Raw genomic sequence first — 26,694 nt, forward strand, 5'->3', positions numbered from 1 at the left:
AACCATCACCCAACAGCACCTCCCCAGATCGCCAAGCTCCGTGCTGGCTTTGCAGATACTCACTTCTTTCACAATGTAAATCCATTCAGTCACATTACTGTTTCTCAGAATGACAGTTCCTCTTCTACAATAAAAACAGAAGGAAATTAACAGATATAGAAAAAGCATGAGATTCTTAAGATTTCTTGTAAGTGCCCAAATTAAGGCCATTTTCCATGAGCACTGCATACATTCCTATTAAAAAGTCCATCGAGTTTAATGTCATGTTTTAAAAGAGTTCTTACCTATTTCAGTAAGGCTGAAAGAATTTTTTTTAAAATCTTCTTGTTTTTATGTCTTTTGTTTACTTTTTGTATTTCACTCATCTTAGTCTAGGGAGCTAGTTTGATCTGATTAACACGCATTTCAACAGGCTTTAGGATCAGGCTCTCAGAGAACATAGTTATTTCAGTTGACCCTTTAGATTTTGTAAAGCTTTTTTATTGTTAATTGTTTATTGTTAATGTTCAGCCTGAACTACCCAACAGCTGCAAATATTAAAGTATTTCCTTATTACTCCAAAACTACAATGCAGTCAGCAGACTCTGATGCTGTTCCTGAAGTGCTGCAGCTTTGTCAGGTTCAGCTGTAGTTTAGCCTTTATGGTGACTTAAGGGCGCTCTGCACAAGAAGCCAAAAGGGGATGAATTGAGCTTCCTTGTTGTAGGCCAGAGAGAGTACCCGTAACCTAGCTTGTTCTGGAAGTGGGGAGAGTCCTTCCCTGATCTGGAGGAGTCCAGTGAACACACATACTGGAGAATAAATGCATGACTCACTTTACATCACATGTCCATCTATTAAACTTGCCTGATAATATCAAATATTCCTGTGAGGGTGGCTGAGATTTCAGGGTCAGGTATTTGGAGGAATAAACTATTTTATTAAAATAATGCTTTTGAACTCTTTCACAAAGTATTCAGCATGGTTTGTACCTATGAAATGAGGAGCCAGCAAAATCAATTTTCCAATTTTATAAACAATTAACTAATATGCAGTTGGCAATTAACATTAAATCTCAGAGTTGTCAGGTCCAATGCAGGGTTTGATCCAATGCCCATTGAAGTCAACAGAAAGACTCACTGACTTCAGTGGTCATTTGATATGAACCTGTGACAGTCTGTATCCCTATGTCCACCCCTTTTTCAAGACTGTGATAAATTTTGTACAAACTGTGCCTTGTAAGTTGTTATCTGAAAATTCATGATTTACTGATCTTTATTGTCCTGTTAAAATGTGTGGCAATGTTGTATGTAAAGTTACAAGATTCTACTGTATGATGTTACTAAGACATATTCCAAATCTGGGGAAGTAGTCACAAACCAGTTCCTCAGACAAAAGGCTAACCAACGCCTGTGTCAGGTGTCAACAAAATCAAATGGACTATCACCTGTTTAAGCGGCCATTCTTTGGCAAGAAAAAAAGTGTAGTGAGGAATTTATATCTTTGCAAGGTTGAGGATGAGGTTCCCATCCTCACAGACTTTCTGTCTCCTGAACCCCAGCTGGAGACTATTCTCAAAGGAGAGGAAAAATTATAGAGAATGGAGAACAGAAGCCCCAAATCATCACTCCCTTCATTGCTACTCACAGCATCAACAATGTGTAAAGGACAAAGGAAGCATAATTGGACTGAGAAAGGATCCTGGCAGAAAGGAATTCAGCCAGTAAGATTTCTAAAACATGGTGAGAGACACTTTTGCTTTGAAATCATTTAGCTTGTTAAGTTAGGTACTAGTTGTGTTTTACCCTTTATTTCTTTGTAACCACTTCAGACTTATTTTTCATTACTTGTGATCACTTAAACAATCTTTCTGTTGTTAATAAACCTGTTTAATTGTTTTACTGAGATCAGTGTGCTTGGATTGAAGTGTTTGGGAAACTCCATTTGAGACAACAGGATGTGTGCATTTCATTTTCTTTTAATAAAATGACAGACTTTACATAAGCCTGTGTTGTCCAGGACAGGGCTGGGTAATACAAGATGCACATTTCTGGGGGGAAGTCCGAGACTGGGAATTTACTGGTGTTGCTCTGCAGCGTAATAAAAGAGTGGCTGGCCGTAGCACTCATACAGCATGGCTGGGAGTAATTTACATGCTGGAAGCTGTGTGAAAGCAGAGCAGGAGTGCTTACTCTCACAGCGACACTGTAAAAGGCACCCCAAGTTGGATAACCGAGGGGACAGAGCTGTTCAACGGTCCAGATTACACCCTGGGAAATGTCAGAGCCTTAGTCATCTATGGAGAGACGAATAATAACATTATAATACACTCTAGTTTTGCCAGAGATTTTTAATGAGCACTTTAGTTCATCCTTCTTTAGATACCAATCCTGCAACCACATCTGTGTCAGCTGACCCTGCATCATGCCAATCTCAGTTCTGCAGGTGCAAAGGGATAGGCCAAAGCAGATCCAACTGCAGGATCAGGGCCTCAAACTGCAAGTTTCTAGGGTCTAGGAACATGTCTTCAGTGGTCCCAGTCCTGAAAACATGTGCTACTGGGCATAGTGCTTACTACTGTGAATAACCGCACTGCCAGAGTACTCATTTGGAAAGCACAATCTAAATGTTTTATAATAACAACTCCACTGGATAATGCTGGTTTTCTACACTGAATAAACTTTTCTGACCTGTAGTGACAGACAATGCATTTTCCAGGATTGTCTTCCAGCAGATTGATGGGCCAACCTTTAAAACAGTGCAGACTTCTAAGCAAATCAGAGAAAGAAATTGTGAGGACCATCACATCTATCGAAGTCCAATAGCATCCGTAATGTTAAAAGTTGTCACTGTATTCCTGTTCATTTTATGGAGGGATCAGCAAGATCAGTATATTGTTAAATTAAAAACTCTCAAACTATGCCAGAAAGTTAGTATGCCATTGTAACAAAAGAGACAGGACATTTAATGGATAGTAAATGATTCATTATTACTAAAGATAATAGTACTTCTAATAATGCCTTCAACATGAAGATCTCAGGTGTCAAAGCAGCAAGATTCACAACAATCCTGAGAGGAGTTATTGTGCCTATCTGCATATGGAAACACAGAGTAGTTAATTGACGCGTTCATGGAAACAATGTGAAAGAGTAGAAAAACAGTAACAGGTCAAAAGGACTACAGTACTTTTCTGGTGATGAACCCTCCCACAATTAACACCACAGCTGATTCACAGATGTGGTAATTGAAAAGTCTGAAGTTCTTCCATCCTACCTCAGAAACTGCATCTGCTCAGGATCTCCAAACACGTTTTTCCCACCAGACAGGAAAATCTTGATGAAATCCTGAAAAGTATCAGTTAAAAACTATTTTAAAAACAGAAAAACCTCCCATTCGCCTATTCATAATCAAACTCTTTCTTCTCTTATCTTAAAGTGTTTCCCTAAGCACTAACGGATGAGAATGGTAGACAGCAATGTTATAAGGAACAGAACTAGGGCCCCAGAAGGAGGACAGCTTAACCAACATTTCCTTTGCAGAAGGCTCCCCCCGTTTCCTTTACAGTGCTTTTCCTCCTCTCACCCACACCTCATCTTGATGTTGAGAAGCATACATTTCTGTAACTCTCCAGGAATTATGATCTTGGCACCTTACCAGTATTATACGTCACATTATCATTCACTGCTTATTTTATGTGTAGGATTTTCTATGGCACTTGTCATGGCAGTATCTGAGCATCTCACAAATATTAATGACTTAACCTTATAGCTTCCCTGCAAAGTAAGGAAAAGTTATCCTGAAACTGAAGCACACAGATTAAGGCTGGGATTGGCACCCAATTCCTACTGGAATTCATTGGGATTTGGGTGCTTCACTCCCTTAGGCTCCTTTGAAAATCTTCCAGTTTATGTGACTTGTCCGAGATATCAGAGTTAGTCTGTGGCAGACATATGAAAAGAAGCAAATTTCCTGATTCTCACTCTAGTACCTTAACCACAATAATTACAAGACTATCCTTCTATCCTGCTCTGATTTATAATACAGTGACTGATCCAAAGGGCAGCATTATCTATAGCTATTCCCCAGTAGAGTTCATGAATACTTTGAACTTGACTGACCGTAACACAACAGTCAAAGACATCTTACAGCGAAGTCCAACACTGCGCTTCCCACTACCTGCACTCCTCCCACCCATTTTCCCACTTTTGATGCCACCCTGGATGCCTTGCTCTCTGGATTCAAATCCCTCTTGAATGCTCATGTCTTCCATGAGGTTTTTCCAACAATAATCAACGAAGGACAGAAGAACAAAACAAAACTCTTTTTAAAAGTGAAGTTATCTACCATTCTAATCCAAAAATGGCACCCTCATCTGGTCTAGTCTATGTGCCTAGACTAGACTGTCAATCTCTGATTTAGATTAGAAACTCTTCAGGGCAAGGACCTGTTTTTCCCAACATATGTGCGGTACCACAGTGCCAATATTCTGTGCATATGCAGTAAATGATTATCTGCTTTGTGGTGAAGCAGAGAAACAGTCCACCAGCATGGAAGGGGTTAAAGAGAGCCTTTGGGCCCTGCTAGTCCTGGCCTGTTATACCTGCAGCCAGTGCCAGGCTGGTGGGGAGAGGAGGAGGAGGGAGTGTGGCTCAGTTCAAGGCTGACTGGCAAAGAGGTAGGAGCTAGTTGCCTCCCTACCTGAGGGAAGGATCACTAGCCTGCCAGCCAAGGCAGCCACCAGGAACTGTCTTCCTGGCCAAAGGGGACAAAGAAGGAGGCCTACCAGGACCCAGCCTAAAAGGAACCCAGGTGACTGAAGCACGGAGACCTTGTGGGGGTTCCAACCCCACCAAACTTACAGCTGCCCCACCCAGAGGAACCTTGGACTGCACCAGGATGCTGCCCAAGGTCCAGCAGGGGGCACTTCTAGAGACAAGCCATCACAGGAACTTGGACCATGCAGCAAACTGAAGGGGCAACAGTAGGAAGTAGCCCAGGGCAGTGGACATAGACTCCCCTCTGGGAGCTCCCCTACTCAGGGGTTGACTTACACAGGGTCCTGGGCTGGGACCTGGTAGAGTGGGAGGGCCTGGGTCCTCTTACTCCCCTGCCTTAAAGACTGAGGCACATCAACCACAGAAGCAGGGGGCAGGAAGTCAAGCACTCGAACCACTACGCCAATGGTCCCCAAACTTTACACAGTTGTACCCCCCCCCTTTCCCCTGTCCACACCCTTCCCAAGCCAGGGCCGAAAGCAGGGCCGTGGCTTCCGGAGAGGGGAAGTGTGGATAGGGGTTAGGGGGCCACTGCCAGGGGCCAAGGCTGGGGGTGGGGCTGAGAGCAGAGCTGCAGCCAGAGGGCCGAGGCTGGGGGGCAGGGCTGAGGCCGGGGTCGGTACTGGAGCTGGGGGCAAGGCTGGGGCCGGAAACGGAGCTTTGGCCAGGTCCTGAGTCTGGGGGAGAGGCCGGGGCTGGGAGCGGAAGCCGTGGCCAGACCGTGGTCAGGTGCCAGGGCTGGGGGGAGGAGAGGAAGGGGCTGGGGCCAGGAGTGGAGCCAGGGCTGGGGGTGGGACTAGGGGCAGAGCGGGGCTGGGTGGCGCTCTCTTCTCCCCCCCATTGGGGGATGGCCCAGGCCCTGCCACGCCCCCCCAAAATGTTCCTCCGCGCCCCCTTAGGGGAACATGCCCCACAGTTTGGCTACCCGGCCCTTCAAGCCTCCTGTTACACGCTTACTTACGGATATCAAGGCCTACATTTATAGAAAAAAATACTTGTGTATATGCATACCCAATATGTGTATGCAGTCACCGACACTGCACTCAAGAACTGCACACACACAAACAACCAAGTTCATATGTGACCAGTTAATTGGATGTACAGTCAAGAAACTTTATTTTAGTCTACCTCATGCTCCATTTTCAGATGTGGATAAGTAGCAAATGCTTGGTTCAAATTCACCCTTGATGGAACTCCATTGAAGTCACTATAGTTACACCAGAGATTAATTTGGCCCGCTGTGTTTTAAAGTCCCTGCATCCTGTTGCTGTATAGCAGAACTACAGGTGGAATCTTCAAAGATTTGGAGGGAAAAATCTCCCAATTGTTGAACTGTCAGAATCTGGTGACTCTCATGGAATTTCTAGCACTTCCGGTTTCCAGTCAAGCTAAGAATACCATAAGAACAACTCCCCTGGTGGTGTTTTGGCTTTGCCATGAGCCTCTTCCATTCCCAGCCAAAACCCAGAAGTGCAAGAGTGCACAAGAATGGTAAAAAGAAATGTCATTCAAACTGTTCCAATCCTCCAGAAAAGGATGGGTCTAAATTCTGAACCAAGAACCTAGGGAATTCTTACTTTATCCAGACTGATTCAGTCATTGCTGCATAAACATGGTTTGTTGACCTCACATTGTGTTTGCATTCACATGATCAACTGTGTGATCCTGTGAATCTGACACACACAACACCAATGTAAAGCATCTGATTATATAACATGAGGTGAACATGCTCCACTTTTACCCCAGGCAGTTTTATCGTAGGTTTGTAGCAACTTGATCATCCATCAAATGCAGATGGAACAAATTTTTGAAGGATGATATGTAAAAACAGTCATCAGTGGTGGAACTTTTTGCTGCACATCAAATTATATTTATACAGCAGTGTCTTTGAACAAAGGCGGCCAAATTCTGACCCTTGATTATTCCCACACAACACTGCTGCAACTCAGTAGGGGTAGCCTGGCTGTAACTGTGGGCAGAAACAATGTGCTTACATATGTTTGACTAATAAACATTTTTATTTGTCATAAATGTAAGAAATATTTACCTCTCGGTCAATACAGAGAAACTCAGCTGGTTCCTGAATAATAACTGTTGTCTGCCAGTAGTCACCATTTATAATCTCTCTATCCTAAAAATAATAATTAAAAGGGTGGGGTGGAAAGAGGAAAAGTGTATAATTTTAAAATATCTATACAATTTTTAATCATTCTTTAATTTCAAATCTTCTCTCTCCCCTATGTCTATATTTATCTAGAGAACAGAGAATATGTTTTGTGGTATTGAAAATAAATCAGCAGATAATAAAAAGTCACACATTAATAAAAAAAGTCATCTTATTTATACAGGACTCTATATCCCACAAGACAGACATCTCTCCAACACTGAAACACAGATGGAGTGCAGAATAGCAGCCAACTGGTGCACAGACTGCAGCACTACAGTGCTAGCAAGTAGAAATGTTGCCCAAGGTCACTTGGACAAACCTCAACTCTCAGGAAAAGTGTGTGGAATTTTTAATTACCACAAGTGTTCAGGAATTCAATTTTGTGTCTCTTCTGTGTGACACATACAGTAAATTGCATGAAACTCAATTTATCGACCCTGCAAAAATAACGGGGTGACTCAACCCTATCTTGCATTGATGTATTTCAACACCTAGTGCGCTGCTTTGTAACTCACCCCAAATGCATCCCCTCGACTAAAGAACCAGGCAGGCTTTACTTGGCCACTGTCACTGTTCCTCTTGATAACTGTTGCTACAAGGTAAACAACATCACAAATCAGCTGTTAAATTGTAAAACAAATAGGGGCTTCTTGTGCAAACAAGTAAGCATTTTTTCTAGACCCCTTGTGAATGTGATGTGAGGCTCTAAGTATGAAAAATATATGTATCATTATCCTGCTTGTTGTGAGCTTTAACAGGATATTTTCAAGCAGTTTGAATCCAAAATGTATGTTTTGCAGAAAACAAAAGTAGGGAGTGGAAGGTAGGTTTACAAAACATGAAAAATTATAGGGACACAGCATTACTGTTTGCTTGTAAACTTTACACGATCACACATACTCTGACTCTTTTGAAGGGTACAAAAGGTCTGGAACATTTCCTGTAGTGCAGACTGGTATTAAGAGCTTAGAGAATTATTTATGTAGCACAGGCATTTCCTGGACACTACCAAACACGCAGCTGAGAAGTCTCTAAAGTGCGTGGCAACATGTTTCAGATGGCACAAACATGTTGCCCAGGAGACAGTAGCCTAAACTCAGATCCTCTGAGATGTGTACTGATCTGATACAAAATTCCTCCTGGAACTACTGTTTTTATAAACAAAAATAATACTCAAATGTGGAAGGTACATGTCTGTTTCATTGTTTCTACTAGGTTTGAGCAAATTACGATTACGTGCAGAAGATATGCTGCATAACTACTCACATTACAGTGTGAGGAAATAGATGTATTTAAAACAGGACTAGTGCTCTACTCCTTCCATTAACACATGCACCTGCACTCAAACGCACAATTTCTGTCAGGTTTAGTGAATGTTAACCTATGTGTAATTAGGGGAGAACAGATCCCTAGAACAAATTACTGGATCCCTAATTCCAGTTAATGTCGCAAAACTTTCCTGCCAGGAGGCCAAATCTTGTGAGAAACAGAGCACCATAGTGCTCAGCACCTCACAAGATCAGGCTCACTGTGCTGCAGTTTGGAATTCAAAGGAACAGAGCCATGAGTTTTCAAGAGGCAGAGAATAAAATAAATGTAAACGAAGAAACCGGTTTGAAATTCTAAGGGATTACACTGAAGATTAGGTTTAAATCCTTCTCTCTGTCAGACATGAAAATTCTGGAGGAATTATCTTTGGGCAATATTTGTCTAAGTTTTGGTTTTCTTTAACAACAACAAAATACTGATGCATTATCTATTTTTGAAAGAAGCAAGGAAGCTTAGTATCACTGCTAATCAAAGGTCTCTATCCACCAGTGCAGCAATCCCTGACTGAAGTCAGAAAACAAGGCTTCCCCTAAATAAGGTTATTGTGCTATCTGCCAACGCCACTGAAGTTCATTTTAAAATGCTGTAAAACATTCAAAAGGCCTCTTGTAAAGAGAGTCTTAAGTAGAGGAAACACTGTACACCCTTCACATAAATAAACTGAACCTTAATTTAATTTGGCTCCCCGAGGCACAGCAATAAAGATCACCTATTTTTTTAATAGATTACTACCTACCAGATCCTGAGAGACAGATATAGAAGGAGTGTGGTGTGTAGCCCTGTTGGATCATCACTTGGCAGGATTCATACCTAGAAAGGACAGATTCCCTGAACAATAAAGAGTTTACCAGTGTTGCTATAGTTTCAAGCTGTTCTGAACATCTTGCATCTTCAAAGTCTTAAGTTCATTGCTAAATCACAGACCCACATCATCTTCTCCTTTTGTTTTACATACTGTGGTCTACTGGAAAGAGCACTGGCTGGTGACTCAGAAGACCTGGATTCTATTCCCAGCTCTGCTGCTGGCCTGCGAGGTGACCCTGGATAAATCACTGTCACTTCACTTCTCTGTACCTCAGTTTCCCATCACTAAATTGAATATAACCTCCTTTGAGATCTATGGATCTAAGAGCTAGATACTATAATTATTACCACTAGCGTTCCCACTTTTGCTAACACTGGTGGAGCTGCAGCCATGGCAGGAAAAGTGCTAGTATAAGTAAGGCCTGGTTGGGAGATGTAACACATTTTATTTCCAAATTCCTGCCCCCAAAAAGGTAGATTTTCATCTATACTGTCACACAAACACACTGAATAGTATAAATGCTTGTACATAGAAGCTCAAGGTGCGAAATGTGAATGCAGTTTTGGATCCTGATTTGAACATACCAAAAGTTCAGGGCTGTTGTAATAATTGGGCCTACATATTTATCCTAATTGTGAGCTCAACAGTGAAAAGAGACTGAAAGTTCATCAAGTGTCACAGTAACCTATAAGAACAAATGCGGAATGGAAAAGGTGCAATGGCAAGACAGAAAGACACAAAAAAGCCTAGTGATATAATGCAAAGACTGTGTTAAGATCATGCTTGGTAAACAAGAAAAGTCAAAGAACAAAAATCAGTGACCCAAAATTGGCGTGTTGGAAATTAGGCCTAATTGTTGGATAAAATTGGTGGCTATTCCACCCATCATTACCTTTTGGAGTCCCTAAAGAAAGAGACTGCAGGGAGAAAAATTGGCTACTGGAGCAAGCTTTACCATCATGGCTGCCATTCCCTCTGTCTTCTGACACCCCAGGCCTTCGTCATCCTGATCCTGAGACATTTCCAGACCAGGCCAGAGAGACTGCTACCTCTACCAGTTCTGGCTAAATCCCAAACACTACGGGGGACGGGGGTGGGTGGGACGGACTTCAGAAAAAAAATGCTCCCCTACCCCTTGTGTGTTTTCCTTCCCTACCTTATTTCTTCTCTTTCCTATCCCTCTTCTTTGTTTTCCTTCTGTCTAATAAGAGTCTAGCTTAACCAGTCAAAATTGTATATTTTGCAACATTGTTGTGAACCTGTGACCAGAAAGGAAACTAAAAGCAACACCCTAAACAGCTCAATGCTGGTACAAGTTTGCCAGGTCTCAGAGTGGCAGATCAGACCATGCTGTGTTTCAGCAGTGAGAAGTGTAAGTCAACATCAGAGACAGAAGCCGCATTTCCTATCTTTGCTATTCCTTTCTCTCCCCTTTTGTGTGTGTGTCTGTCTTGTTGTGTCTTCTTAGGAAACTGGATTGGACTTTAACAATAACAACACTCCAGCCCTTCTCAACTAACATCTCTTTTCTCCCCAAAAGAACAGTTATTACCACCTTTGATACCATCTACAATAGTGGTTCTCAAACTAGGGAAAGCCCCTGGTGGGCTGGGCTGGTTTGGGGAAAGCCCCTGGTGGGTCAGGCCGGTTTGTTTACCTGCCGTGTCCACAGGTTCGGCCAATCGCGGCTCCCACTGGCTGCAGTTCGCCGCTCCAGGCCAACAGAGGCTGCAGGAAGGGCGGCCAGCACATCCCTCGGCCCACACCGCTTCCTGCAGCCCCCATTGGCCTGGAGTGGCAAACCACGGCCAGTGGGAGCTGCGATCAGCTGAACCTGTGGACGCGGCAGGTAAACAAGAGGCGGCCCTAGTTTGAGGGCCACTGATCTAAAAGACTGTCAGATGGGGAGGGGTCTTTTAAAAACCCTCTCTACCTGAAGCAAAAGGGGACAAAAATGTTAAAATTAAAGCCTTACTTAATATTTTACATTTCAAATGCTTTAGCTGCTTTTCCTCCTTTTCTGTATCTTTGTGGGAGTGTAAATCATGCTATCTGGGACACCTTGGTGCTTGTCACAGGCACATGACACATTAGTCACAGGAAAGACCCTATACAAGACCACAAGGTATTGTAAAAATAAAACTAGTTTAGCAATTTTCTTGCCTTTATTCTGCATCAGCACTACAGTTTTTATTGTCCTACACAAACTGGTTAGATGTCAGCCCATACAGTAACTCATACAATTGCTGCCTCTGATCTGCTGCCCTAAACACTGACCTGTTTTGCCTGTATAGCAAAGCTGACTATGACCTGACCATTTCAATCTCTCTCCCCATAGGATTTATCCTCCTTATTACCTTGAATACCATGCAGCCTTTGCCACCTTCTTCTGAATCATTGTGGAGTAATTTCCAAAGGCCTTCATGGGCTGCAGGGTAACGAGTATGTAGCGGATGTCCTTCTCACTTCGCTCCTGAGGACACTGACGAAGAATATGTATGGCACGCTCAGAAATCCTTGACTTCAAGAAGGGAAAGTAAATTATTATAAAGCAACCAGTATGGTTCCTCTCTACATAGATGCTGTTTGGTGTCAACAAATTGCTATATTGGAGTCCGGTCCAGAGTATTGTGGTAATAATAGGAATACCTAGTTCTTATATAGTACTTTTCATCAGTAGGTCTCTAAGTGCTTTACAAAGAAGGTCAGTAGTAGTATCCCCAATTTACAGACTGGGCAACTGAGGCATGGGAGCGGCGTGAAGTGACTTGCCCACAGTCACCCAGCTGGCCAGTGGCAGTGCTAGGAATAGAATCTAGGTCTCCTGAGCTGTGCTCCAATGGTAAATTGATAGATTAAGGATATTTTATATCCATTAGTGGACCATTATTGGATAGTGTTATGTTCACGACAAGTTTGTGAGCAATGAAGATTAGCAAGACCAACTAAACTGCATTAATGCTTGACTGTGATAGTCATTAACTTCAATGTCAATCACACTTCTCTTCTGCTCTCAGCAGAATGTCATTTTAATCAGTTTCAACACATTAATTCATTCTATAGGCCTCAACCAATTAAGTTAAAGGGAGTGCTTAAGGGCATATAGACATTGCATCAGTGTGTACAACTCCCATTCATGTTAATGTGAATTGCATACATAGAGGGAAGAAAAGGATTCAGAATTGTGATAAAGTAGGAGTTGCAAGCCTGGATCAAGGGCAGCAAATGGTTGTAACTACATGATCCTAGGAATCAAACACTCCATCTCTCATGGAGAACCAGGTGAAAAGTATAGCCTGTTAATTAGTAGGTGACTATAAAGCCAAGTAATTATTTTAGACTTATCATCATTAGGGGTATGAGCACAGGTTCTGGGATTTGTAATAGCTTTTATTTCCCCTCCCCCGGGATTTAGTAATGCTTCAAAAAGCCATTTACAGAGTAGCAAAAATACATAATCTCATCTCCTTGGAGCATTTCATTTCCTGGATAGTGAAGATACCCTGAGAACACTAGAACTTGCATTATTATGGACACATAAATGGTTCCCCAAGGGGAGCAAAAAAGCATATGAAAAACAAACACGAATACTATGTGACTTGGGTTTACTAAATAAATAAATAAATAAATAGGTTCACCCATACAGCTGTGAAATCTGAAGCAAAATTCTAAATAACAAACCTTGCAAATAATCTACACCGTGCTGCACATTCAAGGCCAGATTTTTCAGGCAGTTTTGGCACATAGGCACAGATCCTCAAAGGCACGTTTACATGTGCCATCATGATAACTTCACACCTAGCTGGAGTAAATGCATGCAAAAATGAGGCACATTTGACACAATTAAACTGACTCTGGCCTTTAGGGCTTTGTTCAGATGGAATTTTAGCCATTTAAGAATGAATTTCCAAAAGACAAGTTGTTCATCTGCCTCACACTGAATATAAACATGAACTTTTTATCCTCCTCAGAAAAGCTCAAATGGTTCACTGTTCACTATAGCATACATCAGATTTGCAGCATAATTTAAAGCACATTTGACAATTTCCCACCTACATGTGTAGTACATGCCACTGCACATTGCAGGTAGGAAAGAGCACTGGTGTGGAAGCAGGAATGCCAGAAAACTTATTTTCCAAGTTTCATGCAAAAAAGAATGAAAATGTAAATGGCAAAAAGATGAGCCGGTGCAATAAAACTGATGAAACAGCAGCTTTATGCTTGTTGATATCAAGTGCCTGCATCAAGGCTCCCAGCCAGAACAGAGAGATTGACTGAACTTTAATTAAATTGCAACTTGTTTGATTAAAACACCAATGAGGATTCAGCCACATTGGATTTTACACATAAGCACAAGCTTCTAACATACCGTTCCTAACCCTGCTTCTGGTCTCATTAAAAGGGGTTACTGAAGCTCAAATGCAAACTTAACAATTCACAACAAATTTGCAATTGAACCTTTTTAATTTGGAGTATTAAGGTCTAGTCTACACTGGAAAGTTTTGCCTGTGTAAGCAAAATGTACTATTTCAACAAAAGCACTTTTATACTGGAATAACTGCATCTCCACTAGCACCAACTCAGCACTAGAAACCGTTCTCTGGTGTAGCTACCAGGCAACCCCTTCTCGTACAGACATCTTATACCGGCAAAAAAAAACCCAACAACCCTGCTTTTGCCAGGATAACTGATACTAGTTCCTTGACCAAATAAGCTGTACTGGCAAAAGCACTTTTATGTCAGTTTAACTGCATCTACATATACGTTTTTACCAGTATAGAAATGTTGTAAAGAAATCAAACCCCTCACCAACTAACAGAAAAGCAAATGTTTCTAGTGTGATATGGCCTAAATCAGCTTCTTAATAGCCCTAGGGGTATATGTTTTTGCCCATGTATTACATTCAAATGAACAGACCCTGAGATCACCCTTGTGTCAGTACATATGCAACTGATTAGGTTGGCTTCAATGATAATTATTTAGGCTGGAGAACTTGGACCTAGGGATGGTAACTCTGCTCTCTCCCTACCTGTTTTTTAGCCCTGAATAGTGTCACATCAAAGAGGATATCTTCCCTAGACTGTTCCATGTGGTTTGATTGGGATTTCCATCTCTTGACTCTCTCAATCTCATAGTTGAGGTTGGCTCTAACCAAAAAGACACACACTTGTTAGCGCAAAATCTTTCAGGTAATTAAAGACAATTTTAAGGCTTACAATTCTTGTCCACATCCAAACACCTAAGTGTGGGTCTACGAATTACCAAGAGTATGAAAGTATGGAGATTAAGTTTATTAATTGTGTCTTAAATGACCAATTTAAATGGCTAACACCAGGCCCAGCCTGCAAACCCATATGCATAATCTTCAATAGTTTTGTTACTGTCGATAGGCCAACCTGCATAAGTGAGTATTTGAAAGATTGGGCCCTCAGTTATTTTTGTAACTGTGACATCTCATCACTATACAAAACAAAAACTTCTCCTTTTCTCACTTGGCTGTAATTTTTGGAGCTGTAAATCTTCTGATCATTTACGTGTAAATGAAGTAAACAAAATTCAGACAAATATGCAAAAAGGGTATGACGACTCATGAAGGTAATACCCAATAAGCTCTGGAAAATCCATAGATTGTAACTAAATAGCAACACATCCATATTCTATGGTGTCACATAACTTTCATTTACCTGCTCCAAAGTTAACCCAAAATTTCAGACTATAATTGTACATTATGTATAAACTGAAACAGAAGTCTTTACATACTAAGTACAAAGTGCTCAGATACCATGGTAATGGATGTGATATAAAAGCTTTAGTAGAATAGAACAAAATGTATTACAAACAAATATTCATTACTCACAGTAGATGGTGCTCTTTGTAAAGTAAGCAAAGCATAACAATGCTTTTAGCAGCTTTCTGAAATCTGAACAGAAGATTTGGCTGAAAGAAGAACGTAACCAATAGCCGGTTATTCATGACCAGTTCCAGTGATTGTTAGTTACACAATAAGTATCATTTAAAACATCTTAGTGCTGAAGAATGCTTTTCATACTTGAAACATCTTATTAAAGCCATTCAGATAAAGGACTCATGTTTCCATGCAAAAGTGCATTTATTTTTCTGTTATACTGTAAGTTGAGGTGTCAGAACTGCAGGTCTACAAAACTGTACAACGACTCATTGTCTCTTCTCAAGTCTTTTAGAGGAACCTAGCAATTACAATCTCAAAACAGGCCCAAGATCCCATATAGCCTGACAGCCTGTTTCTGACCAATATCAGATGCTTCAGAGAAAACCTTGATAACCAGGCAATACTGTCCATGAGGAAAATTCTTCTTTACCCCAGTCCTGTAATCAGTTTATGCTCTGAATTGTGAGGACTGATTGCCCTTGAAATGTTATCCTAGTTTGAAAAAACCCTACTCCTTTTGGGACAAATCTGAATCCCTAAAGGCAAGAAAGATCATAAACACAATCATGGTCCTACTGCACAAGGAAGTGGGGAATTGGCAGGAACACAGAGAAACTGTGCAGGGCGGTTCAGCACTATTGTGTGTCAGTTTTCTGCAAAACAGTGCAGCGGGGGCACTATGAGTGCCCAGTAGGTGCATAACTACATAGATCCACTGGTCAAACACTTCAGCAGGGGTACAGAAGAGCCACAGCAGCTACTACCACAGCCTCTGTTAAATAAAACTTTGAAACACCTCATGAAAAACACCAAAAATCATTTGACTAGGGACTAGATTTTCTTTTCATTTTGCCCTCATTCTTTACTACTTAGGAAGTTTACATAGAAATAGGATGTTGGTTTCTTGAGTCCTTCTGCCCCTGCTGCTTATTCCTCACCTTGTGACATTATAATCGGATCCACAGCTCCCAACTGAAATGTCATAAGCAGAAGATTATGGGCCAGATTCTCTTTTCATACACACCAGTGTAAATCAGGAATAGCTCCATTAAAGTCAATAGTCACATTAGTGTGAGATCAGAATCAGTTCTACATTGAGTGAGGAATGAGTGGCAGCAGCAGCAGATGACTGGTTAGGAGCAAAAAGCCCTCCTTCATGCAGCCATTCCCTTTAACAGAAGACAGAGAAAAGTGAAATACTGGATATATGTCTCTAACAAGAAGTTAGTTCTAAGTCTATAGTTAAAAGGTCAGATTTGTATCAAGATCAACTTCTAATGTTGAACCTTATGTAAAACTGCCAGATACCCTGACATGAAAGCCTCTTCAATTTATATCGCACAATTTTCACCATTGTCTTGTTATAATCTGCTGTCAGTTTTTCTGCCAAAAAAAAAAATCAAATCTATTTTTGCTTACATATATATGAAATTGTTTCCTCAGTACAAAGACAAGAACCAAATTAATTTCTGGCGGAAGCCCATTGATGTTAATAAAGTTATACCAAGGTTAAATTTTGTCCTGTCAGTCAGTCCCATACAAAACTATTTCCTGCTAGTCCTCACCTTAAAGCATGCCTGGTCTTCTTGGGCAGAGGACATGATGTGCTGCAGAGACTGGGAAAGTGCACATCTGCTGTCTCCTTTGCCTTTAGGAATTCTGAACTTTTTCCCCAACTTTGCTTTTGTCAGTTTCACCCTTTCCAGAGTCAATGATCCTGTGAGATTTCCCCTTTGGAGGATTCCATCAGTGAATTTGGATCCATGCAGAAGTTTCCCAGGGGGAAGGCAGCCACACACAGCAGGACTCGGATCAGAGATTAGCTTTCTTCTGTGATTCCTCCTGTTTCTCCCATTTGCAGAATCTTTCCCCAGAGCCTGGAGCGAGGCTAGGATGCTGGCTTTCCTCGTCTCTGTGTCTAGTAGCATCTTGCTGCTGGAAATAAAAGACACACAAATGCACACCAATAGCCTATTGACAAATTACCTAGTTTTAAGAGTTTAGTTGCTACAACAGCCATGGCATTTTTCATGCGTATGTGTTTGTTTGGGGGGAGGAGGGGGACATAAATATAAGCCAAAAAATATGCAAAGTCTCCTCCACTAAGGAAATTAATACAATAAATATTCCTTCTCCCCAACAGTAAATAAAGAGATTAGTGCTAAAGGTAACAGCAAAAGAGAGAATGAGGCTCATAAATAAATAAAAACTGCTATCAAATTTCCAAATCCTAAATGTGGGAGGTCCAAATTGAAATAAGTTAGTTAATAAATGTTGCAAAGGGAACTGTCAAATGTAGCTAATAAGAACCTGCCTCACTTATCTACTGAGAGAGATACGGAAGGAGAGCTAGAAATAAAGCATGCCTCTTTCAGTTACTAATCCGTGCTCCATTGCCCAGTTAACTCATACAAACAGACAACAGACATAGCTGGTCTTAAAAAGCTCTGATTTACATTATCCAATAAGGAAGGGAGAAAGGCGGATCTTCAGAAGTTTTGTTTCTGTTGCTTTGAAAGTTACAGCTCAGTATCCAGGGAAATGCAGTTGACAGGGATGTGATATATGGACCTTCTGAGAAGGACCCACTCCCTCACGGGAGAGTACAGCACAGTGCATTTGGAAAAAGGACTTTGAAGACTTCTGTCCACCATACGCATCGATTACGACAAACACATTTTGACTCATCATGCCCACATACCCTTCCTTACACAATAGAATTTTCATACCTAACCACATACACAAATCTACCCACTCCTACATACACATCTTTTCATCCACTTGTTTCATACACCATATATACACCTATCAGACACAGACCCATCCAAAGTAAACACCACACATGTGCACTCCAAGACACCTCACATTTACAAAAACGTATTCATTCCATAACACACAAATATACACTCAAAAAGAAAAGGAGTACTTGTGGCACCTTAGAGACTAACAAATTTATTTGAGCATAAGCTTTCGTGAGCTACAGCTCACTTCATCGGATGAGTTCAGTGGAAAATACAGTGGGGAGATTTATATACACAGAGAACATGAAACAATGGGTGTTATCATACACACTGTAAGGAGAGTGTTTCAGAGTAACAGCCGTGTTAGTCTGTATTCGCAAAAAGAAAAGGAGTACTTGTGGCACCTTAGAGACTAACCAATTTATTTGAGCATAAGCTTTCGTGAGCTACAGCTCACTTCATCGGATGCATACTTACAGTGTGTATGATAACACCCATTGTTTCATGTTCTCTGTGTACATAAATCTCCCCACCGTATTTTCTACTGAATGCATCCGATGAAGTGAGCTGTAGCTCACGAAAGCTTATGCTCAAATAAATTGGTTAGTCTATAAGGTGCCACAAGTACTCCTTCTCTTTTTGCGAATACAGATTAACACGGCTGCTACTCTGAAACCTGTCAAATATACACTCAGAATTTTTCAGTAGTGCCTCCCCTATGGAGCTCTGCTGTAATCAAAACAGGTGGTGTCCTGTAATTTTTATAGTGAATTTTTATTTGTAAAACTATTAAAATATGACTTTAAGTAGACGGCCTGATTTTTCTCTAGAGCAGTGGCTCTCAACCTTTCCAGACTACTGTACCCCCTTCAGGAACTGTACTATCTTACATAGCCCAAGTTCACTTCACTTAAAAACTACTTGCTTACAAAATCACACACAAAAATATAAAACTGTCACAGCACACTATTACTGAAAAAATTACTTACTTTCTCATTTTTACCATATAATTATAAAATAAATCAATTGCAATATATTGTACTTACATTTCACTGTATAGTATATAGAGCAGTATAAACAAGTCATTGTATGAAATTGTAATTTGTACTGACTGCTAGTGCTTTTTATGTAGCCTGTTGTAAAACTAGGCAAATATCTAGATGAGTTGATGTAACCCCTGGAAGACCTCTGCATACCCCTGGCTGAGAACCACTGCTATAGAGACCAATTATTTTTACTGTTTCCATTCAAAAAGCATGTATGATGGTCCTCCCCTTTTCTCTCTCACACAGACATTTCTTGATATTACAAGGAATAGCTCCCTGAACTCCAGGGATCCTGAGGGAAAAAAATATACTATGCGACTATGTAATTAAAAGCTACCATAATGCAGATGCACAAGAGGCAATTAAAATTGCACAGAAACCTAAATTCTGGCATTTCCTAACTCTCAGGGGGTTCACTTTGCAATCTAAATAATATTCTTTGAACACAGATTTGTAATGTCATGTTTTCATATATCCTTTCCAATACTTAGCAACCATTTCAACAAGGCTTTTCCAAACTGCAGTTGACACCACAGTGATAAGGAAAATTTCCACTGTACAATTTGAATTTTAATGTTGCATTTTAGCGAGACAAGGTGGGTGAGGTGTTTTATTGAACCAACGTCAGTTGGTGGGAGACAAGCTTTTGATTTATACAGAACTCTTCATCAGATCTAGGAAAGGTACTCTTACCACCACAGCTAAATATAAGGTAGAACATGTTCGCAGACCTGAATAGCTCTGTGTAGCGGCAAAGCTGGTCTCTCTCACCAACAGAAGCTGGTCCAATAAGAGATACTACCTAACACACCTAGTCTCTCTCATATCCTGAGACTAACAAGGCTACAAGAATTCTGCATACAAAAGTGTTGCTTTTTGGCAGACTATAGCAGATTATGCTACTGTTACATTTCTATTGTAAGTTTCATAGCACTAGTGAAACCTAAGGATCCAGAGAAACAAGTACAGATGAAGTGAGCTGTAGCTCATGAAAGCTTATGCTCAAATAAATTGGTTAGTCTCTAAGGTGCCACAAGTACTCCTTTTCAAGTATAGAGTCATAACAGGAGGCTCACAATGAAATTAAGGCCTAGTTTTGTAAAGCCTTGCAAAAGACACATCCAGCTACTACATCCACAAACGCCCAGTAGCTGAACACCCACGAAATGAGGATTTATATTACACCTATAGACACCCAGCTTTGCAACAGCATCTGAAGCATCGGCACTGCTTTGGTAGCACAGGGAGACCACCAAGAAAGGGGAATCTCTATAGTACGCAAGACCCAAATTACACAGGGCTTTTTGGCTCACAACCAGCGCCCCAAGTGGAACCTGGAACCAGCTGGGGGCAGGTAACGCAAGGTGGAGCACACCCATCACCCTCCCCACAGCCTACCACGTTACCAGCCAAGGTCCCCCACCCTGGGCCAAAGGACGGGTGGAAATGCTGAGTATGGCGCAGCCACCCCCTCCCGCACCTCATTTTGTACAGTGGGGCCCCTCCCCGGCGCTGGGGAGGATCAGACCATGTGCTACTGTCTGATCCTCCTCAGCCCCTGACCCGTGCTCAGCCTCTGCCTGCCCCGCCCCCCGCCCCCGCAGCGCGCCCCGCCCCGCCCCTGAGGGACAGCCTCAAACAACGCCTCAAAATGGCAGCGGCTCCCCGCCGCGTGACGAGCCGGGCCGCGGCGCAGCTGACTACAACTTCCCCACGCTCCTCTCCGCCGCCAGGCGGCGCACACGCAGTAAAGTGAGAGCACGAGTGCACTCCATCCCCACAGAGCAATGGCCGACAGGCCGCGCATGCGGGTTGGAGCCGGTTTTCTGCCGCAGCACTTCCCCACAGAGTCATGGCGGCAGTGTGCTGCCGCGCATGGGCAGGAAGGCGCCCGTAGGCCGCGTCTGCTCCCCGGGTCAGTGGTGGTTGGCGCGCCGGCTCGGAGATGCCCCAGGAGCTGGCGGCGGAACGGAGGGGAAGGCTCCTGCGCTCCCGGAACACGCGCGAGCCCTCTCACGTGATCTTTTGTAATCGGAGCCCCCGGGTGGTCATCCCCATCTGGCTGGACTTCGAGGGCCAGCCCCAGCCCTACCCGGTCCTGCAGCCGGGCACCGGCCGGAGGATGTACAGCTACCTAGGTGGGGGGTGCACATCTGCCAGGGGAGGGGTGCACTCACACCTGCCGGGGGGGAACGGGCGGGGGGTGCACCTACTAGGGTGGAGGTTGGGGGGGTGCCCAGCTACCTAGGTGGGGATGGGTGGGAAGGTACCTGCCAGGGTGAGTATGGGTGGGGGGCTCAGCTACCAGGGTGGGAAGGGGCACAGGGTGCACTACCAGGGTGGAGTGGAGGGGAGCACAGCTCCCTAGGTGGGGACGGGCAGGGCAGTACACACCTGCCGGGGTGCGGATGAGGAAGAGGCACACCTGCCAGAGGCAGGAGGTGGGGAGTACACAATTACGTAGGTGGGGACAGGCGGGGGGGGGGTTCCTCGCCCACAAAGGTGGGGATGGGATGGGGGGCACAGTTACAAGGATGGCAATGGGTGCGGGGTGAACCTGCCAGGGTGAACACGGGCAGGAGGGGTGCACAATTACCTTGGTGGGGATGGGCGGGAGGGGTGCACACCCACCAGAGCGAGGTTGGGCAGGAGGGTGCACACCCACCAGGGTGGGGACGGGCGGGCGAGGGGTGCACAGCTACCTAGGTGGGGACCATCGACCGGGTGCACAGCTACCAAGGTGAGGACGGGTGGGGGTTGCACACCTGCCAGGGTGGAGAAGGGGAGTGGAGTGCATATCTACCAGGGTGGGGATGGGAGAGGGGTGCACCTACTAGGGTGGGGACAGGCAGGGGTGCACATCTGCCAGGGTGGGGATGGGATGGGGGGTGCACAGCTACCTGGATGGGGGAGAGCACAGCTGCCAGGGTGGAGATGGGCATGGGCTAGACCTACCAGAGTGGGGACAGGTGGGGGGTGCACACCCACCAGATGTGGGGATGGGTGGGGGGTGTGCATGCGCCCGATGTGGACACAGGCGGGGGGGTGCACACTACCAAGGTTGGGATGGGTTAGGGGTGAGCTTCCGCCAGGGTGGGAATGGGCAGGGGGTGCACAGTTACTTTGGGTGGGGCGTGCGCCCACCAGATGTGGGGACAGGTGGGAATGTGTGCCCGCCCGACGTGGGGATAGGCACAGGGGTGCACAGCTACCTAGGTTGGGGATGAGCACGGAGGTGCATGCTACCAAGGTCGGGGTGGGGACAGGCGCAGGGGTTTCTTGAAGACGGGGGGTGAAATTAGTCTCTAAGGTGCCACACGAACTCCTCCTTGTTTTTGCTGATACAGACTAACACTGCTACCACTCTGAAACTTGGAAAGATTTATAACAGTGGATACAAATAAAGTATCTGATTCAAAACAGCAAGTATTGCCCACCCTGCCTGTCCCAAGGCCACTGTTTTGATGTCCAAAGGGTCTGTGGTTGCCTGAGTGTGTTTGTTTAAGGAACTGGCAACAGTGTTCGCTGCTGGGAAATCCCTAGTGGACTTCAGTTCAGACATCTATTTGAAAGCCACTGGCAGGCACACAAGCCACAAGAAGAATTGAAGTAGTTACTAATTCCAGAGCTCAATTTCATTTTAAAATAAGTTACCTTCCTCATATTTGTATACAATTGAAAGATAACATTCAAAACAATTTGAAATATAGCTCCTTTGTTATATTTAATCTCTGTTTTGTTGTAGAACATCTTTGGCTGTTCAGAGATGCAGAAACAGATGATGGACTTCTTGTCAATCAGACAGAGCTGTTTGTGCCTACTCGCAATGTGAATGGCCAGCCCATATTTGCAAATATCATGCTTCCAGGTACAATTATATAGAGAGTTAAATCTGCTAGAATTTAAGGGGAAATTGATGAGCTAAGATCAGAGACCTTATTCTCCTTTAATACAAGGGAGTGTGTGAATGAGTCAGATACTCAAGCAATTAATAAAAACTTTAAAACTGAAAACAAGGAATTTCTAAAGCAACATCATTGATTTCTCTTGAGCACAGTTATTTACAGGGTTTTGACATTATTTAAGCCTCCATGCTCTCTGCATTTCTCATGTATCTTGTGAGATATTTCATGATCCAGTGGGTAGGGTACATAACTGGGAGTCAGAAGATCTGAGTTCTGTTTCTCTCTGCCAGTGACTCTGTGATATGCCTAACCTTACTGGGTCTCATTTCTCTCCATTTTGGGAAAAGTAATACCTATCTCACAGAAGTATTGCAGGCTAAATTCATGAACGTTTGTGAGATATTTTTGACATATTTGGCTGGAGAGTACTAGAGAAGCTCAAAGTGTCAAATTACATACATGTTAATCTTCGATCTCTCTTTGCAGTGTTCAGTCTGAAGGAGAGGTGTCTTCAGGTTATTCGCAGTCTGGTAAAACCAGTGGACTACCGGAGATTGGATATTGTTCAGTCATTATACGAAGATCTGGAAGATCATCCCGACATTAGGAAGGATCTTCAACGGCTGTCTCTGGAAAGAAGTTAAATGATAAGGAATGGTGTCCCTGATTTAAAATGAACATCATTCATTCCAGACTCTTAAGTGGGAAAGTGCACTGGGAAACTACTGTGTGTAAGTGGTGTTAACCACATTGAAACACATTTCAAGAGCTGAATAGGTGTCAGGATTTCATGCTCTGAAAGGTGCCTGCTCTCATTTGGTTTCAATATATAAAATTTATTAAGATGGCAAGAGCCAGATTCAAGAGATCAAATAGTATTCAACATATACCAAGTTTATGATGTTTCAGTTTAAACATAGTAGACTCAATTCTGCATGCAATTAAACCTATGCAATGCTGTTGACATCAGTGGCTTTGTATGGGTGGAACTAAGGACAGAATCTTGCTCTTTGACTGTTTCAGAACAAATGTAACAAAAGGCATTTCTGATATAGTGATACCACATTGGCTTGTCCATGATCATTCTCTTTTGGAGGTTATAAATACAGACAGACAATTTCCTCATCATTAGAAAGGATGCTACACCAAGGATGAATTTGAACTAGCTGCTTGAATGATCAGGAGCCAAACACAGAACTTGTATAAGCGTGTACAACTTCATTGACTTCAGGGGATTTTTACCTGCTTACACAAGGACTAAATTTGCTCCCTGGTTCAAATCCCAGTATTGCACCTATCTGGGTGTGGAATGCTTTTGGATGGGATAGCCTGCCCCATCTTGCTCTTAAAGAACCTGATCTAAAGCCCACTAAGGTCACTGGAAAGTCTGTGTGTATGGGCATAAGGAATTTTCTGCCCCTTCTCCCTGCATTTGTGTATCTGCATCATGGTTATCAGAATCTAGCACGTAGGGTTTAACAATATTTCTAGGTTAAAACACTTTTTAAAAGGTCGCTGTCTAGATGTTTTTCCCTCTCTTGTTGCTGGACCTTTTTATTAACTTACGAGTAGTACCTCTATGCATCACTTTGAGTTGATGTGTTCTCGTGTGTGGAGAGATTGCTTCTGATGATGAGTTGGCAAGGTTGGAGGGTTGAAGGCCAGAAGAGGACACAGACCAGGATATGCCAACTCAAAGCAGCACCAGACCCTGCCACAACAACAGATGCAAAACCTGCAGACCTATCGCCAATGCTACAATAATCAATATCTCCCTGCAACGCACCTTTTAAGATGCAAGGGTCATAGACATGCTTATAACATGTAGTGTACCTCATCCAGAGCATCAAGAGCCCCAGCAATAACTAGGTGGGTGAAACCAGACAATCACTGTGCTCTGAATTAACTCTCACAGAGAAAATCATAAAAGACAAAACACCATATCACCCAGGGACGAACACTTTTCCACAAAGCGATCACTCCATATCTGACCTCTCAATCCTCATCCTCAAAGGAAACCTGCACAACGCCTTCAAAAGATGAACCTTAGAACTTAAATTCATAATTCCATTGGACACTAAAAACCCTGGACTTAACAAAGACTGGTTTTGTGGCTCATTACAACAATTGGTAACACAACTTACTGCTTGCTAATTGCCCACTTCATTTTAAGTAGTCTGCTATATTATGTATGAATGAACCCCTTACGCTTAACAATCTGTCCCACCTTGTATTTAGCTCAGGTACTCTGGTTACCTCCTTGAGACCTGAGGAAAAGCTCTGTGCAGCTCAAAAGCTTGTCGCTTCCACCAACAAAATTTGATTCAATGAAAAATATTACCTCACCTACTTTGTCACTCTCATAACCTGGGACCAATATGGCTACAACAACCATGCAAATAACATATATGCAGGAATCCATCAAAGGTGTAAGTGCTATGTGAGGTGAGAAGTAGATCTTTGCATAATATTTTGCCATTGTTTAATCTTGAACATTTATTTTCAATGAAACAAAATATATATATATTCCAGGAAAACTGCTGTGAAACTAAATGAGTAAGAACATCAAGCCATACTGTAAATATTTATGTGTTTTTCCATTTTTGTGAATAGTTCTTTTCTTAAAACATTGTGAATGAACTGAGTTTTGTTCTCTGCCAGAAAACGTAAATACATATTAACTTGATAGTGGGTTTTATTTTTTACATGCTTTTCTTGTGTATATTTATCAAATACCGTTTTAGCCATCTATTCTTGCATACTAGAAGAACCTCTGGAGGTATTTTTAATCAACTGCAAATGTATACTTTGCAAAACTACTGAAACAAACTAACCCCTTCCATAAGCTGTGTCCATGCTAAACCTTTCCCCCTAAAATTTCCCTCTGTTGCTACTAATGATGAAGCTCCAATGGTGGGAGCTCTAGTGTAAACAAGGTGCCAGCAGTTTCCACCATTTAAAACCAACCTCTAATGTACTTGTGGTAAAAATACCAATGCCTTGTCTACACTAGTACTCCAGTCTTGCTACCTCTGATCGCTGCTTCACTAGTAGTAGTAACAATGGGAAATACTAAAAAAAGTCTGATGTGGACAAGACTATGTAGATTGGATTCAGATTCATTCACTTAATAAGTTGTCCAGGCCCTAAAACTTCCTTTTTTTGCTTTAAAGTAGGGCAAATTACATACTTTTCAGGCTCAATCCTATAAACACGGGGACAGACTCTTTTTATCAGTGTTGTTCTTGTGTTATTCTATATTTGTCCAATAAATGTATTTAGTGTTACGATCCACTTACAAAAACAGCTTGTTTTGAACTGACTGTTTTTCTAATAACTACTAGATCTTAGGTTTGAACATGGTTTTTTGGGTTACTCCTAAACATTCTGTATAATATGGTTGTAAGTTACGTAGCTTTTTATGTACTCTTGTGACTATCAGGATTATTAAAGTTTGTGTAAAAATTACTCCATCAGTCTGTGACTAGCTATTTTTAAATTTATGAAAAATAACATTCAGTAATACTTTTTACAGGACCGGTCATAATTAAAGGGCCAAATTCACTGGTGTGCTGAAGTAGTGGAAAGCAGCAGAGCATACTGATGCATCTGCCCCAGAAGTGACAGGTTACCAAAAAATACACTTAGGAGCCCAATGCCCTGTCTTGGGTGACCTTTCAGAAGTATCTATAAGGGTACCAAGTCAACTTAATTAAACTTCTAGTTAGTGTTGATTACGCTAGGCAATTGATTATTGCAGGTTTCTTGTCTTAATTTTAAGACATGTTTCACTGTGGATCAGGGCAAGCTTAGCTGTTTAGAAAAGATACCAGAACAGCATATCTAAAGTTTGATATTCTGTTCTGGAATTTTTCCTGAACAGCCAAGCTGGCCCTGATACATAGTGTATCTGAAAGGAGAATTTTTGCTTTAGCTTTAAAAAAAAAATCTGGAGGGAAGCATAGTGACAAGTAAACAAACCATGGAGACACATAAAATGTACTTTAAATCAGTGGGAGTTTTGCCCAAATACGGACTA

At 42.4% G+C, this 26,694-nt stretch overlaps 2 protein-coding genes across 4 annotated transcripts in view; one reads left to right on the top strand and one right to left on the bottom strand.

The window, feature by feature from the left end:
• The window catches only part of LOC140914116 (uncharacterized), a 33,270-nt gene extending 9,926 nt beyond the window's left edge, over positions 1-23,344 (bottom strand). Inside the window, exons 1-11 of one of the 3 annotated variants that reach the window (XM_073351216.2) lie at positions 23,115-23,344; positions 16,529-16,898; positions 14,913-14,992; positions 14,085-14,202; positions 11,413-11,576; positions 8,987-9,078; positions 7,437-7,513; positions 6,802-6,885; positions 3,253-3,323; positions 2,670-2,747; positions 64-124 (exon numbers count right to left, since the gene is read on the bottom strand). In XM_073351216.2, coding sequence (XP_073207317.1) covers positions 64-124; positions 2,670-2,747; positions 3,253-3,323; positions 6,802-6,885; positions 7,437-7,513; positions 8,987-9,078; positions 11,413-11,576; positions 14,085-14,202; positions 14,913-14,992; positions 16,529-16,891 — 1,188 coding nt within the window. In that variant the 5' untranslated portion in view covers positions 16,892-16,898; positions 23,115-23,344. Of the gene's footprint in view, positions 1-63; positions 125-2,669; positions 2,748-3,252; positions 3,324-6,801; positions 6,886-7,436; positions 7,514-8,986; positions 9,079-11,412; positions 11,577-14,084; positions 14,203-14,912; positions 14,993-16,528; positions 17,884-23,114 lie in introns of those variants that run through there. The other 2 variants (XM_073351219.2, XM_073351221.2) reach the window with 2 other exon arrangements.
• Positions 20,535-26,123, top strand: VHL (von Hippel-Lindau tumor suppressor). Its single transcript, XM_073351232.2, has 3 exons — positions 20,535-20,888; positions 22,496-22,618; positions 23,142-26,123. The coding sequence occupies exons 1-3, from the start codon at positions 20,696-20,698 to the stop codon at positions 23,297-23,299; spliced, it is 474 nt and encodes a 157-aa protein (XP_073207333.2). The 5' UTR covers positions 20,535-20,695; the 3' UTR covers positions 23,300-26,123.
• The last annotated feature ends 571 nt before the right edge of the window (positions 26,124-26,694 follow it).

This window comes from Lepidochelys kempii, chromosome 7, assembly GCF_965140285.1.
Source record: "Lepidochelys kempii isolate rLepKem1 chromosome 7, rLepKem1.hap1, whole genome shotgun sequence".
NCBI lineage: Eukaryota > Metazoa > Chordata > Testudines > Cheloniidae > Lepidochelys > Lepidochelys kempii.